The 16,611-nt window shown below is 42.6% G+C and overlaps 1 protein-coding gene across 1 annotated transcript in view; it reads right to left on the minus strand.

Moving 5' to 3' along the window:
• Window positions 1-16,611, minus strand: part of LOC124154243 (serine-rich adhesin for platelets-like) — an 86,413-nt gene that overhangs the window by 65,815 nt on the left and 3,987 nt on the right. Inside the window, exon 3 of the mRNA XM_046527844.1 lies at window positions 7,402-11,830. Coding sequence (XP_046383800.1) covers window positions 7,402-11,830 — 4,429 coding nt within the window. The remainder of the gene's footprint in view (window positions 1-7,401; window positions 11,831-16,611) is intronic.

A 16,611-nucleotide genomic window follows, 5' to 3' on the forward strand; every position in this document is an offset into this window, starting at 1 on the left:
CAATCATGAATCGGCCAATGAAATTTCGTCTCCTCATTTCGAAAGTTTTGATCGTTAGGAAAACATCTACTTACTGTGGACCGGTTAGATCTTGTGTTCTCGCGATGTACGGTTTTAGGCGTTGTTTGTATATAGTTGTTGATTCTATTTTAACTTAATTATCTCTACATCAAGTTTTCAAGCCTGCGTGTGGTGTGTGAAGTGGTTGACAACGTTATATTTTCGAAAAAGTCACGTATATTCAGCCCATTAACGCTTGTATAGTGATCTTGATTTTGCTTACGAATTTTTGTTTTTCAACAATCTCATATTCAGTGCAGTGAAGTGGCCACTGGTAAAGGAATTTTCTTTTTGGTGTTCTTATCCCGTAATTTGTGATGACACTGAGGAATTATAGTTTGCTGTGGGTACGAGGACTTATGCGTACACAAGTGAGGCATAGAGAGATTCTTGTCAGGCTTTCGCCATCCTGTGTATAGTGTTTATTTATATACTAATTCAATTCATTGTATTTGGCAGGTGAGTGACTTTTATGTGAACTTTTATGAAATAAATGGGCATTTGCTTTGCACATGTTGTGATTTTATTTAAATGATATCCCGCATAGTATCCCTACCGCATGCAACACGCAAAGCAAGAATAAAAGTGGAATGGGGACTGGAGGGGAGGGGTTACGGTAGGGGAGGGTGCTAGTTTACGGAAAACGCCCGCAGAATGCGCTGTAGTGGCCCCAGCCGCGTCGTCCGCTACGCTACGCTGTCTACACTTTTTAACATTGTGTGTCACGACTGTGGACATTTGCTTCTGGAATGATACCATTTCGATTGTAAAATCGATCGATATATCGACTGATGACACGCAAGATTATTAGATTACGACGTAATTACAAGAAAATTTTATATTAAACAGTTGAAATTTACATTCAAAATTTGTCTAATGTCGTCTGCTTTCGTTCCGAGATCAAGTATTTTTAAGCTAAGCTTCGCGTGGAGATCCAGAGGATCGTCTGCTCCTGCAACAGTAGTCAAGTAAATACGCACGACGTCGAGTTTATGGAGCAGTACTGCTTTAGATAATGTGGGAATTGTCTAATACCGTTAAGACTCATATCTTCATCATGATAACTCGTGCATTAGCAACAATTTCCCTCTCGAACTTGCGCAGCTCGAAGTGCGCAGCAGTGGGCACTCCCAAGCGCTCCAAAGGCAACAGAAGGTGAGGAGCTCGTGGTGGGGAAAATTGGGGCTTCTTATTGGCTGTAGTTTTTCATAGTCAGACTCCCGAAAAATGGCCGCATTTTATTATTCAGCACGTCACAAGATTTCAGAAATGCATTTGGATAAATTACGGTAGAAGAAAGAGATGTGGAATGAATGGAAGAATGTTAATATGGCTAATAATAATAAATTAAATCATGAATTCAGACGTTTGCGACCCTTAAGAAGACACTAGAGAACGAATTGCGGGTTGCGTCACGGCAAGCAATTGAGCGTACTAACCAGGAAAGCGCAATTTTTTCAAACGTACTAACCAAATTCTTTTACCTGTATTTTGTTCGGATGGTACCGGGACCGAGGGAAATCGCCGTACTAAGGAGGAAAACGTACTAAGGAGGAACGTACTAACCAAGTTCCACTGTACTCCGTTTTTATGACCGTAGAGAGGAAACCATTGCTCTCGCAAAGTCACGGTTTTGTACACGTTCAGGCAATACCTAAAACTTTTTTTTTATGTAATTCGTGGTTTTTCTAAATCTTGCATAATTTCAGAACAATCCTAAGAAATACTATAATCCATTTTCGGGTGTACGTCTGCGTGCTTAATATTTGTCTCAATGTTTCATTCCACTTACTGGGAACGTCGTCAGGAGAATCAGTAAGTGGAATGAAACGTTGAGACAAATATTAAGCACGTAGACGTACACCCGAAAATGGATTATAATAGTGCATCTAATCGCTGTGAAAACCTTAAAACTAAAATCCTAAGAAATGTGACAATATCACAAAACGGAGCTTCATTTATGCCAGACAGGAACGACGACTTTGAAGTATAAAATCTTTAGTTCCACTGGGGTCACAGGGTGGTATTCTTTCACTAACTTACTTTGGGAGAAAATCTCCACCAAGTTCCCACATTGATTTTTATCAAGTCAGAGGGAAATACATGAACAAAGACCGAGTGCAATGGTCTGTCAGAGACGCGTAGAAATGCTCATGTGTAATGCGAAGATGATGTCGTTATTCTCTATAAAAAAAACAATGAAGTCCACCAATCAGATATTTTGCCCGTAACGAGATGAGGAGGACGACAGCTTTGCCGTCCTCACAGCTTTCCGAGTGTTACTCTCCACTCTTTCAACCGTAGAAGATAAAAGTTTACGTTTAAACAATGTTTTATGATTTATTGTTACAGTAAAACCTCTATGTAGTGAACCTCTTTACATCGCAAACCTCCATACTTCGTACCAACCCTCCGGTCCCGTCAGATTTACATGTAAATTTATAGGAAAACCTCTATATAGTGAACCTCTTTATCTCGTAAAACCTCCATATATTATCAACAAGACACCCCCGAGACAGCCTAACTACCTCCGCAAATCGTACCGAGACAACTAGAGACCATTATAATGCAGCCGCGATTACCTACATGGAATGACATTTTCAGCGATAAATGTTTCACGCTTATTTTTATCTTATACACCTTAAATAATTTTCACGTTAACCATTAGTTAGGGGATCCAACTATCCTAATCATATTAAGTGACCGTAAATGAAGACAGAACACATCGTTTTCTCTCGAATCATGGTCAAAATCGCACGATAGCACTCGCTTTCTTTTACTGATGGCTTTATTTTCTTGTAAGTGCCTACATACTATGTTCAGTTCATAAAAGAGGCGACCAGCGCAGCCTATAATCACTTACTGACGGAAATATTTCAACTAACTTCACTCCCATCCATGGAGACTGAATTACTTGACCGCATTGCTACTTCCGCTTCTAAAATTAAAATATTTCGAGAATTTTCCGCGACTTGAAATAAATCAAATACAGTTTCGCAATTATTTTATTCCCATATTTCCCGGTGTAGCACTTTCTTACTACCGCCTTCGTAATTTTTTCTATGCTTTCGTGAACGATTGTAGTTTAAAATTTATTGCGCTTAGCGACAGTCATATGTCTTGCCTGCGTATTTATGCCGCGAAATCTGACTCTTCCATCGGGAGTCCGGGACGTCAATTTCTAGCAACACTGAAAGAACATCCATCCATGCGCGACAGTGTTAGGTGAAGGAGACAGCTAATTAGCTGATACGCGGTAGGGCAATGAAATTTTTTACCGTCGCCGCCGCACTCTGAAGTAGTTCGCCCAGCATTCTCACCGGGAAATCACGTCCTTTCGCAGACCTAGCGTTTCTGTGTGCCCTCGACAGCTAGTAATTTATTTATAGTGAAAATGACATTAAAAAGTGCTCGTAGAATTGAAAACATTATTTCGAAAGAGTTTGAAAAAAATTTTAAGCAAACCCATTAACTAATTTATTTTCTAAAAAGGCCTCTAGAACAATTTACTTTTACCTTTGTGTAATCGTTAAATTGTAAATATATGTTCACTTATGCATACCTATATGTTTAAATATATTAATATAATGGCTTAAAAGACAGTAGCACCTTTCATTTCCCAAGGATATGAAAAAATGGTGCCTACCACTAAAACCTCTCTATAATGAACCTCCATACATCAAATTGCTCAAATTTTGGTCCCCTCCATTACAATGTAAAGAGGTTTTACTGTAAATTCGAATAAACAATGAGTAAAATAATATATTAAACGGCCTAATGGAGCTTCGGAAGAATTTCACACAAATGCTTAAATTTCAGTGTTCTACCTTTTTTGCACTGATAGCAGTCGTATATTTCACGATGCACAATCAAAATCCGCAAACTCCAAGCATACTTTAACGAAAATTTTGTTTTCTAGAGTAAAAACAATTACAGTAAAACTTTGATTTTACGCAGTTGGAGGGACCGAAATATGGGCACTGTGTAAAATCAAAGTGTGTAAAATCAAGCGTTGGTATTGAGGAGGAGTATAGTTTTCAGGAGAACTCTTGCTCATTATTTTTAGAACCCTTAGTCATACACTTGTATAGTTCTGATTTGAACCAGAACCGGATCCAGAAAAAGTCTCATATGTGTGCCTTTACGGTAAAAGAGCATGAAATCCTTTTCAGTCGTATCAGATATATGTTTCCTGGATTCAATTACTCATTTGGGGGCAAGAAAATGAAGCCTAATAATCTTATTTACTCACAAGCAACACCACAGATGACGTGTTACCTTGAGAAAAACAACGTTGCATTCCTGAACAATGTTTCCCATAGTTGAATAACATGGTAGAGTTGCTAGCATTTCTGGCGCTAAGATTACTTCTGTTACCCAGGAGAAATGTTGCAATGGTGATACTAAATGCTCGCAGAGAAGCTAATTTTCGAAAATATTCTCATTAAAAGCAGTTTTCAGGAAATCTGTTTAACCACCTGCGAACAAACAAAGATTGGGGATTGAAGAAATGAGATATCTGAGGATAGTCATCCAAATTAATCCCATTAACAGGGAGCAAAATTTTGCTAATACATCACAAAGGCTTTACACCCTGTGGGCCTGGGTTCAAGTCCTGGCAGTAGCAGAAACTTATCAGAGATGGCATCTTCATCTTCGACCTGAGGATGCTGGCAGCAGTGCCAGCGAAACTGTTGTCATCACCAACAAACCTAACCGGAAACCGGAAACATGGAGAAATTGTTATCAGAGATGGCCCTATCCCTACTTGAGAGTAATGTGGAGAACACTTCCAGTGCACCACTCTGTCCAGCAGATGGGACGTTAAGCCCTTTAAGGCCTATCATTACAGCCTGGCTAATGCCAATATAGGGTTCCTATCCCCCCAGCCCTTACTTCATGGCACTAATGACCCCGGCTATCAGTATCCTCCTTCCAAATAGCATACCAAGAATAATACGGAGCACATAGGACCCGGGATATTCGGAAAATCAGATTTTTCCGGTGTTTAGATCACTTTTTTAAAGTGAGCTATTTAAATAACCGCGCAACTACCGTCAAAAATTATTAATAGTCCGGAACAATCTTCCTTCTTTATAATTTTTACGTATTAAAAAACCATTTTCCCATGAAAATTTAGCATAAGTAGATAGAATCTACCGGGTATAGCTTCTCTGTCGGCATTCTTCCGCGAATTCAGCGCCGGGACGTTCGGCTCACAAGCCGTGTGACTCATCTTAACGTAATATTTTGCTTCCCCTTGTCTAATAACGACACCGGACACTTTTTGTATTTCGATTTAATGGTACTAAGCCATTCCTGAGTTTAAAGGGACTGCCTTATCACTCACGTCTTGATTTGACTTCAATGATTGCATGACGATTGACGACGCGAGTTATTCCCCGAGGGCATTAACTCCCGTTCCGTTAAAAATAAACGCTTGCCACCTAGCGGAGTTAAGCTATTAGCTATTGAAGTTCCAACCATGTTTCATTTAAACCCACTGAAAATGAGATACAAGTTGAATCAGCTCTAATAAGCGCACCGCGCAATCAACTTTCCCTCGCCTCCATTCGTCCCGCAGATGTGGGGTTAGCCCACGGAATGAGACAACATATGCTTTTACCATCGTGTTGAATCACCATCGACTTACGTCCATACTAGAAGTACGACTATCTTTTTTGGATCACCTTGGAAGCCAAGATGTTGGCACGGGAGGATTTTTAACGGCTAATTTCGCCGTCATATTTCGCTGGGGCGAAGGAAAACATAGCGTTCGCAAAATTCTAGAAAACCTTCCGTTAGGGATAGATATTCCATAGTTCATAATTCCGGATTAACGACCATCTACTGTAATTACAATATATATGTTATGAAAAGCGTCGATCAATAAGTCGAATAATAAACGAAAGGTGATAATGTTAATATCTCCGGCGATCATTTGTCTTGATCACGCATACACGGCGATTGCCGTATATTTTAGGTTTTGATATCCTTCTACGGCAAATTTTAACTAAGAGCGATATTCGCGTTCGTAAAGGAGCCTGAAATATTAATGAGAGGTCGTAGGGGGAAGCAATAATTAGATTCGCGATGTTTTTAGTTTCACGATCAACAGCGCGATGTCATTTCAACCGTTCTTGTATTCATTTTTGTAACTCATTTAGACGAATAAATAACCTAACTTCATATTGCTCCAGTCGGGATTTTCAAAACGTGTCGAAAGACAACTGCGTAAAATCAAGATTAGCGGCCTCTTTGGGGCTGGGGTTATGCTGCGCAAAATCGAAAAAACTGCGTAAAATCAAGAAAAGATGTAAAATCGAAGTTTCACCATTGGAATTCCCTATGCTTTCCGGCCGGACTTGAGTGTCGCTGCGTAAAAACGAGACTTGATGTAAAATCAAAGTGCGTAAAATCGAAGTTTTACTGTATATTCAAGAAGTTTGCTAATGGTAGTTTTTAATTATTAATAATTTTATTAATATCGCTTGAAAACGAAGTTTCTACTACGATAATGAAATTAGTAGAAGATGTAACTATGTGTGTCATATTGTATAACAACTTATGTAATGAATCTTGACTATCATATGGTGATAAGCTTTCAGATTATCTTTAACATTATTTATTATTAAAAAATGCTGACTAATTAAATAGAACTCACATTGTAATTTTGCATATGAAAAGTATTTTTTGCACACTACCATTAGCATATGGGGATGTATTGGCATGAGCAAATACCACAAATAGCAGTGATTATAGGTTAAAATCGCAACATAGAAATAGGGACAGGGAATATTCGATGCGTCCCACAGCCGTAGAAGCGAGCCTGCGTTGACTGATCCAGAGTGGAGTTCTCTCAAGAAATGCTCCGCTCTGGGGTGGAAAACCTAGGTCCCATTGTCGTCGCTCAGCTCCGGAGCAGAGCAGCAGGAATTGAACTGCTACGCTCACAATGGAGCTGGAGCATAACGGAGCGGAGGAGCGCTCCAGGTCCCTACTGGAAGGACAACTCAAAACCGAGCAACACCGAGAAAAACAATCGAAAACCATTAATCTTTAATGTTATCAATTCATATGATTCATGCATAAAATATACCTGCAAATTAAAACTTAACAAAAACTTGGACAGCTGAATAAGATCTTTGCAACCCAGGCCTTTTAGCCTTCTTAAAAAGCATCTTGCAGAATCAATAATGATATTAAATACATCACAAATTCAAGTTTGCAAGGTACATATTTATCTGAATCTAACCTTTCCAGGTAAAATAAAAACAAACTGCAACATTAGCAGAAAATAGTCTAATTCAGAAAAAAAACTTAGAGCAAAAATCAACTCACCTGGATCACGTGAGATTTGATTTCAGAGAGACCAGGACCAACAAATGCCTCTGGATCGTCCCAGTCTGTCGGTGGCTGCTCTTCTTCTGGGCTCATGACGCACTCAGTATCTCCACTAAGGGCAGCAGATTCACTACATTCAGCTAAACTTTGTTTATCCACAGAAAATACACTTGTAGCACTTTCCACTGACTTATCTCCTCCGGACTGCTGATTATTATTCTGGTATCTATTCACACGAGTTTTCAGAAATTGGTTACTATCCACAGGAAACTGTTCCGACACACTTTGCTCTCTCTCCAAGGAGGTAGGTCTGTTATCTGCTACGGCATAAGGTTTATCCAAGGACACTTTCTTTGCGCTAGGGGATGAGTCAGATACTGTCTGCAAAAGCCCTCCACCTCTTCTGGCCCACTCCCCTGCTAGGTCTGAATCACTGATGGTGGAGTCGGCCAAACCACAAACTGGATTGATGGATGGATGCAATTCCAAAGTGACCAAAGAGGACAAAGCGTGGGAGGCCTCCAAGGCCCACGGCGAAGCCACAGGCTGAGGGACACTCCCAGCAGAGGGAAGGGGGATCTCTTCCAAGGGCTTGTCTCGGCAAGTAGGAAAGGGTACTGGGAGCACAGGCAACACTGGGACCGTGACGGAGGGGGAGGGGTGACTTTCCTTGGCACTCTCCCTAGCCGAAGACGCACCACCGGCGATCACCTGACTCTCCGAGACGATGGGACGTGTGTCCCACCTCGAAGGTCGAGACGGTTGAGAGGGAGATGAACTGACCCCCTTGTCACCTAGAATTTTTCCATTCATCAAATCGTCCTCTGAACACAATTTCAAACTCACTAGTTCAGGGTTCACCACCACTGGTTTTGATTCCCTAGAGACCAAGTTTGTTTTACTTGTACTATTAAGTGGAGTGTTATTGTCTCTTTGATCGAGCTGTACTTTCTCACCACCGCCAACTGGGCCACAAGCATGTCCTCGTGACTCAGGAGGGTCAATGAGACTTTCTGGAACACGATCCATCCTCACCACTCCCGCAGGTCTCGCCTCAGAGGGGGGACACTCGGCAGGTGCATTGGTGGATTCAACAGCACCACACTCACTTCTCTTCCTGGGTGAGTTGTTCATCTGGCTGTTGCCCTTTCTATCGCTCACTTGGATTCTGCTTTTCTCACCTGAAGTCCTGTTCGGCTTCAAAAGAGTCTCTTCTAAAGGATGCACCTGCCCCTCTTGCAGTTTCCAACTATCTCTGGATAGGGAACTGAAAGAAATATCAGAGAGGCAGGGCTCAGGTGAGCCAGGCATGGGGCCTGATTTTGCAAATTCATTCTGAGAAACCAATGGCGGAGGCTGATTATTGTCTTTCTTTAAAATTTTGGGTTCACTTTTCCCCATCACCACAGCTGCTACGTTTAGAGAACTTGGCGAGTTAACAAATGAAGAGAGGGATGAGGACGACTCGGATGACGAGGATGAAGATGAGTTTGAGGATGCCGAAGAACTAGCTGAAGAAGATGAAGAGGAGCTTGAAGAAGATATGGAATGGGAATCGGAAGATGCCGAACTAGAAGATTCTGTGGAGGAGGACGATGAGGATACAGATGAGAGAGAGAGAGAAGATGGGGAAGATGACGAAGAAGATGATGACATGTTCAGTGACTGCTCAGCTGCCCTCTTTTTGGACACCGACTCCTTGGAGCTCTTTCTCACAGAGGTACCGGCCCTCACACCCTTTTCTTTGGCTGCAGATCCACTGCTCTTCGACAATGACGGAGGAGGGGCTTTCGAAGCCTTGGACTTACCACTCTCTTGGCTTCTCCTTCCCTCCCTTTCACTCGCATGACTCTTCCTCTGACCACTGCTCGCTTCTGCCCTACCAATGTCCCTTTGACTCACACACTCGGAGGGTTTTCTATCATGCACTGTGTTGTCTCCATGTTTCTTGGTTCCACCAGAAGAGTTAGATTCAACAGAACTTGGACCACCCTCACTGGTTCCTCCCCGACTTCCCTGAGTTTTGCTAACGCTGCTTCCTCTGCCACGGCTGCCTCTTCCAGGCGTGGGTGAGCCATCCGAAGTGGACGGCGAGCGCCGCCTTGATGACGCGTGCTTCTTCAGGCTGGGAGGAGAGCTTTTTCGTTTCTTTTTCCTTCCCCTCTCCTTCAACTTTTGCTTCCTCCCTCGCTTGCCAATGCTCTCCACCCCATTCTCTTTCCCACCAGCTGAGTCGACAGCAGACTTTGATTTCTCATCTGCAACAGTGCCATGCTCATCATCCTCTGAACCATCGGAATTGTCCGAGTCCCTGTGATGCTTATTCTTAGTGTCTTTGCTCCGCTTCTTGTGGCTGGAGTGTGGCTTTCCTTTCTTTCCTTCACCTTCCTCGTCACTCATTTCGTCTTCATCTTCCTTTGACAATCCACACTTCTCATGCTTTTTCCTCTTTTTTCGCTTCTTTTTCCTAGGCTTCCTCCGATCAGCCTCATCCGAAGAGTCTGAGCTGCTGTCCGAACTCGCTTCATCACTGCTCACCTCCGCTCTGTGAGATTGCCTCTTGTGAACGCCATCACTTGCTTTCGACCGCGATCCTTTGGTGTTTACGGCACGTTCGTTGCCCTCAGATCCCTCTTCCTCGTCTTCCTCACTCTCGGAATCCACGTCAGATGAGTCATCCCGCCTTTTGCGACCCTTCTTCTTCCTCCGATCCTTCTTCTTCCGTTTCCTCTTGCGCTCTCTCTCCTTCCTTTTCCTATCACTTTTCTCTTTGGTTTTCAACTTCTTCTTTCTATCACCTCCAGTCTTTTTCCTGATTCCATCACCAACAGAAGACACTTTCTTGCCACTAGTTTTCCTTTTCTTCTTGGGAATCTCAACTTCAGCATCAGAATCTGCTTCACTTTCAGAAATGTCCCTCTTTGATCTCTCCTTCCTTTTCATATTTTTCTCTTTCAAGCTGACTGCTTTCTCATCAGCCTTGTCAATTTCTTCCTTTGAAGATAAATTCCTGTTAGCCTCGTTGATACTACTTGACCTGTGAACAATTTTACGCCTGGCATGCTCATCGTCACTCGAAGGGGCATCACTGGCCATTTCAACGTCAGAAGGACGGTTAAGCAACGCAGGATGTGGCTTGGATGGTTTCCGCCCTGATGAATCGGAATCCCTGTGATCAGAAACTTCCGCCGATTCATCCCTTACCCTATCATCCTCCCAGGCGTCATCCTCATCATCCTCTTCCCCCACGGACACAGCCTTCATGAACTCCTCATACTCTGAGGCCAGCTGCTGACCCTTCTTCCCTTCACCCTCACTCTCCATCCCTGACGCCTCGCTCTCTGCACTCCTCTCTGAGCCAATGCGCCCATCAACATTTGCCCTTGGCCCATCTCCACCATCCTCCACTTTCTCTCCTCCCTCCTTCTCTTCTTCCACCTCCTCCCTCCTTTCCTCACTTCCCTCCTTCGTCCCACCTTCTTCTTCCACCTCCTCCTCCTCCTCCTCTTCCTTCACTTCCATTCTCTCTGCTTCTTTATCCCCTCCTTCCTCCTCCCCTCCACTTGCATCCGGCTGCTCCTTTTTCATCTCGGGTGAGGGGGTCACCTCGTCCCTGCCACCATCCTCTGCTGCTGACCGGCTACCACCCGACTCATTGTCGCTGTCCCACTTGGAGTGTACCGTTGGCTCAGACACCTCATTCACTGAGGGAATTTCGTCCTTCACCACCATCTCCTCTTCTTCCTCATTGTCTTCGTCCGCCTGGTCTTCCTCGCTTTCTTCCTCCGCCTTCGCATCGGAATCATCCCTTGGCTCCTCCTTCATACTCACGTCCGAATCCACACTGGCCCTGTCCTCTCCAATCCCGTCCTCGTCTCTATCCTTCCCCTCTGCGTCTCCATCCTTCATGGGAGAGAGGTCTTCCGGAGAAGTTGATCTCTTCAACACTACCTTGGCAGATGGTGCCGATGAAGAGCCATCCGATAGGAAAGCAGCAAGTGTCAGGAACCAAGAACGGTCTGATCGCTTCTGTTCATCGTCAGCCTCCTCTTCATCTCCACCCTCGTAAGAGACCCTCAGCGCTGCTAGCCCGGAGGCCTCCTTGGAATTTTCCCTCCCTTCCGTCTCCTTCTCCAGTCCGGCTTCGGCCAGGAGGCGCATGATGCGAACAACTTCGGGTGGCTCCGAGGCAAAAGCCTCCTTCCGTGTCGGGGGACGAGGTGGAGCGGCTGTCTCAGGATTCTCGCAGTAAGTGAGGGGAGGACGTGTGCGGGTATGCCTGAGGAGTCGCAGGGGAAATTCTTTCTCACCATGCTTGGCACCCTTGGCAACAAAGAATGGGGATGGCTGGGGTCGGCGGTGAACATCTGCTGATCCACTCCGAGAGCGATGGGATGAGAGTCCACTCCTCTTGTGGTCACGTGACCTGATTTAATGGAAAAAGGAACGCATCAGCATCACCATGCAAGTAAAAGTTAGAGAAGCAAGTCATTTATGCCAAAAAATCAATTGCGAATATTATGTGTTGGAGAGAGTCAAGATAGATTCACTTAGCCAATTTGAGATACATACGTATTACAACTGTTTCCATCTTATATTCCAGAAGTGGTGCTTAAGTTGAATGGATTTTTCAGAAAAGTTCATTTCACATCGAATGCTCCCACTGGCAGACAAGGGTGACAGACGTTAATCAAAGGGAACCACCTACCTCAACAGCATGCCTAGCCCTACCCACCACAAGTTGAGCGACTGATTGGGAAAGATATTACAATATCAACTTAGTTTCAAAACTTATAAAGTATGTCTGAAAAGTATCTGACCTCCGTTCATTTCTTTGCCCCAGAGCACTCCTACGAGGGGTATGAGCATAGCCAGTAGTCCCTCACAACTTCCCTAAAATGTCATTGGTGGGATGGCATGGGTCGTGTGCAGCGTGTGTTTATGTCCAATGTGTTTTTTTCAGTTCATTGCATTTGCTTATCGCTGAAAATGACAGAAAGTTAAAAGATCAACCAAATTGCATCAAGTTTTGCTTTAATCTCGGGAATAGTTGTACGGAGACAATTGAAATGGCACAGAAGGCCTTTAGGAACGAAAGTATGGACATGATACAGATGAAGGAGTGGTACAGGTGGTTTAAAAATGGCTGCACATCCGTTGACAGTGCACTTCGTTCTGGCCGACCTTTGCTGACAACAACATTGGAAAACATTGCGCGTGTGTGGCTTGAGATTGAAGGTGATTGTCAAATGACTGTTCGTCTCTAGAAAATGATCCTGAAATGCTGGTAACTACTGTTAAGAAAAATTTGAACAAGATTTTGGGAATGACTGGTGGGTGAGCTAAATTCATTCCAAAATTGCTCATGACCGAGCAGAAGGACCTTTGCTCTGAAATCACTCAGGACAACTTGGAAATGGTAAAAGATGATGAAAATGTCATTAATACGCTTATTACTGGTGATGATTCATGGGTAGAGGTCCGTGAAAGTGGTTTTATTTTTTGCTAAAATTCGTTTTAAAATCATGTTATTTCGGTGTTATAGAAAATCTTGGCGGTGTTATTATAATGCTACAATTTTCCCACGTTTATAGGCGTTTTATTATTTTATGGTTCACATTTCATGAATACTCATACTTTCATTAAGCATTTTACATAACATTTAACACAATTTCGATTATATAAAATTTCTGATAAAACTAAATGAGAGAAATGCTTCTACTCATATTTGTCCAAGGTATGTGAATGGTTCAAGTATTTAGTCTTGGTGAATACGATCGGCAAACGGCAATATTCCCACTACCTCATATGTGTATACTTATGTGTGTGTATAAGAGCCATTCCAGAATTTTTGGATTGTCAAGTTTCTCTACACTAAATAAAGCCTTTACAAATTTCTATAGTAGCAGCAACAAGCTCCTCCTTTGTTTTCTTTGACTAAGTGACTGTGTGTTCAAATGATAGCTGTCATTTAGCGGGTCCCCTTTCTTTCGCAGGTTTATGTGTATTCCTACTGATGTGCTTTAACAAAACATCTAGAATGAGAAGCTTCCTCACATGAAAAAATAGATATTAGATTTGGCCAATGTTAAAATGATTTTTTTTTTGCCTTGTAGCTCAGTGGAGAGCCGAATATCCGACGATCCGTCTGCTAATAAGGAGAACCCCCTCTCCTACCCTTTCTGTTCCTTCCTTCCCTTCCTCTCCTGCTAGCGCTTCGTGCTTTCAAATAACCATACGTGCCTATGGATGTCTTTAAACGAATCAAATCGTGCAGTTGACGGCCACCGTGGTCATCACGGCGCCCATTTCAATCCGGCCCGGCGGTACGCCATCTACGGCGTGAAATACAGGCAGTGCTACATTGAGGCCGTTTTCTGACGAAACGACTTTTCGCCGGTTGCGAAAGGACTTTTTGCCGGTTTCGTCATTTCGCGATATCGCGTCTCGCAAAATTCACAGACCTCTATTCATGGGTTAATGGTTACTATCTGAAAACTAAACACCAATCTTCACAGTGGAAGCGTTCAGACAAGCCATGGCCACAAAAAGCAAGTCAAAGTCGGAGCTATTTCCAGTCAATGCTGATTATTTTTTTCCATTACGAGAGTGCTTTTGCACTATGAATTAGCTGCAAGAGGTCAGACAATCAACAATGAATATTAAGTTGAAGTTCTGTAAAGATTGCTTGATGCCATGAGAAGAAAATGACCACGATTCTGGTCAGGCAAGGAGTGGCTTCTTCACCACGGTAACAAGCCAGCGCATTCATCAAACCTGGTGCGGCAATTTTTGGCAAAACACAAGATTGAACAGCTTTTCCAACCTCTGAATAGTCTAGACATAGCTCCATGTGACTTTTGGATGTTCCCAAAATTGAAATAGGCACTCTAAGGAAAGCAGTTCCACGAAATCAAGATGATTCAGAGTAATGCAACGCACAAGCTAAAGGCCATTCCAAAGTCTGCGTTGCAGCACTGCTTTAAGATATCGAAGCAGCCCTGAGAGCATGAGGTGGTTCAATCAAAAGGGGACGGACTACTTTGAAGGATGCCACAGCCACACTGGATGACGGAAAATAGCACCGACAAGGAGATATAAACGAAAGATATAAACTTTTCAGACACACCTCGTATATTATTTTAACTGATAGACCTCATATTCTCAGTTCCTTTCTTTCTATATTAGAGGCAAAAATTTCAATTTCTGATAAATATTTTCAACGTTTATGTGCATCACATTATGTATCTCTTTTTCATTGCTGGGTGTATAGTTACACTACCATAAAACTCATTCAAAACAACACTATGTATACCAACTATATATACTTTCAGCACCAGGCTAAGCTGGTTCACAGCAATGAGGTGACAGTCAAAGAGAGCAAAGATGTCTTCACTCGGATGACTTTCAGGGTAAATAATATCATATCAGACTGGTAGCCAGAGTTAAAGCATCGGTAGAGTGTGTCTTAAACAAATTGCTAGAATTGACAACCACTAGAAAAGATAACATTAAGTACCAATGAGTACAGGCTGTAAACTTCAGTGCATGATGCATTCCTAAAATAATTAACAAGTAGAGCAAATGTCTGCAGTTTAATCAGAAGCTATGCTCCATGGAGTGACATGTAGAGAAATCTTACTAAACTATTGTCAGAAACTTGCAGGCCCAAGTGATTTGTGAAAAATTCAGTCTAATTCCATTTTTATTTTTGATTGAATATTTCGAAAATTACAAGAATAGTTTGACACCTTAAATTACTTCCTCAAGGCATCATCATGGAAAGATTGCTAAATGCTTCCACTTAAAATTTTGACTCTTTAGCTGCTAATTTTTCCATGACTTTTCTGTCCTCCACAAAAATTTGCCACGAATCTTATTTTCATATCAAGGAAACATATTTTCCCTCCAAGGTTGTGATTAGAATATTTGCATCACTGAAAGATTACTTCCACATATATCTTGCTCTCTTGAGAAGCGGGCACACTGGTCAGGGTGGGCAGGTGGGAATCACAGCTGGGATTTCCACAGAAATTCCGAGCTGGGGCACCTCATCAAAATTCATTCCAAAAGGGGACCCTTAGATTACATCACCTGCTGAAAACCAGTCCTTCCTGCTTGGAGATAAGTTTAGATTTGGCACAGATCTCATTATTCCTCCACAGTAGTTCTTCACTCAAGACAAAGAGAGAGAAATCTGAAAAAATGCCCATGCCTATCCATTTGGTGAAATATCTTTATTTCTGTCGGTGCTGGAAATATAGTGGGGTTCTAATATGATATTCTCCATGTCACTCTTATCTATAAATATACCTATCCTCAATTGCTAAAGCAATCTAAGCCTGGCTTGTAGCCTCCAAGTCTCTAGCGGCTCCCAGCCTTATTTATTTAGCATCTGTCTAAAGCTTTCTGTACACCCAAATCAGTTTTTGACAAATAGCATCGCTTTCCTTTGTATAATATTAGGTCATGGATTAATTCTCTCTTCACTTGATCCCATACACTCGCTGCATATTCAAAAGCTCACTGCATTATCTGAACAACTTTTTGCTAGTGAGAGCAAGTCATTTTTTCCTCATAAACTTAGGCATCATCCGACCCTTCCAATGGACAATGCATGCAAAAAGACCTTGCCAAGGTGGAAGAACGTCATACTGCCAAGTGCAATTCAAGCAATAGGGTGGTTTCCTATTATTTTTTTATTGCCTAATCGAAAGATTATTACTCGTGGAGTACGCATTTCATGCTTTTAGATTTTTGAATGAGGATATCTATTTTCCACGACTAAACGAAAAGTGAAAATTTTCAAGTGCGCGAAAACGCAAAGGATAAGTATGAATGCTGGGAAAGCCCATGTGACATCATTCTGGTTCCCGCTGCTGCCGTGTGAGGTGACCTTGGGGCGAGGATGTGTGCGCCGCTGCGATGCAGGCTGCTAGCAGGTAGCGCTTGGCTTAAATAAGGATTATTATTACCCTATCAAACGAAGGAAACTTTCCGACCATAGGCAGTTTTAATAGGTGATTATTAAGAGATGTTTCCCTGAGCTCTGTGCCTCATGCATGCATTGGTAATCTCAGACGATGTAAAACTCCTATCTACTCGTATAGAAACTAGTTCCCTGTGACGTCATGTTGAGTGGAATCTCATGGGTGCCAATCTGGACTTTTTCAAATGAGGTTAAAATTGACCATTGCCATTCGTCTA

This window comes from Ischnura elegans, chromosome 1 (assembly GCF_921293095.1).
Source record: "Ischnura elegans chromosome 1, ioIscEleg1.1, whole genome shotgun sequence".
Taxonomy (NCBI): domain Eukaryota; kingdom Metazoa; phylum Arthropoda; class Insecta; order Odonata; family Coenagrionidae; genus Ischnura; species Ischnura elegans.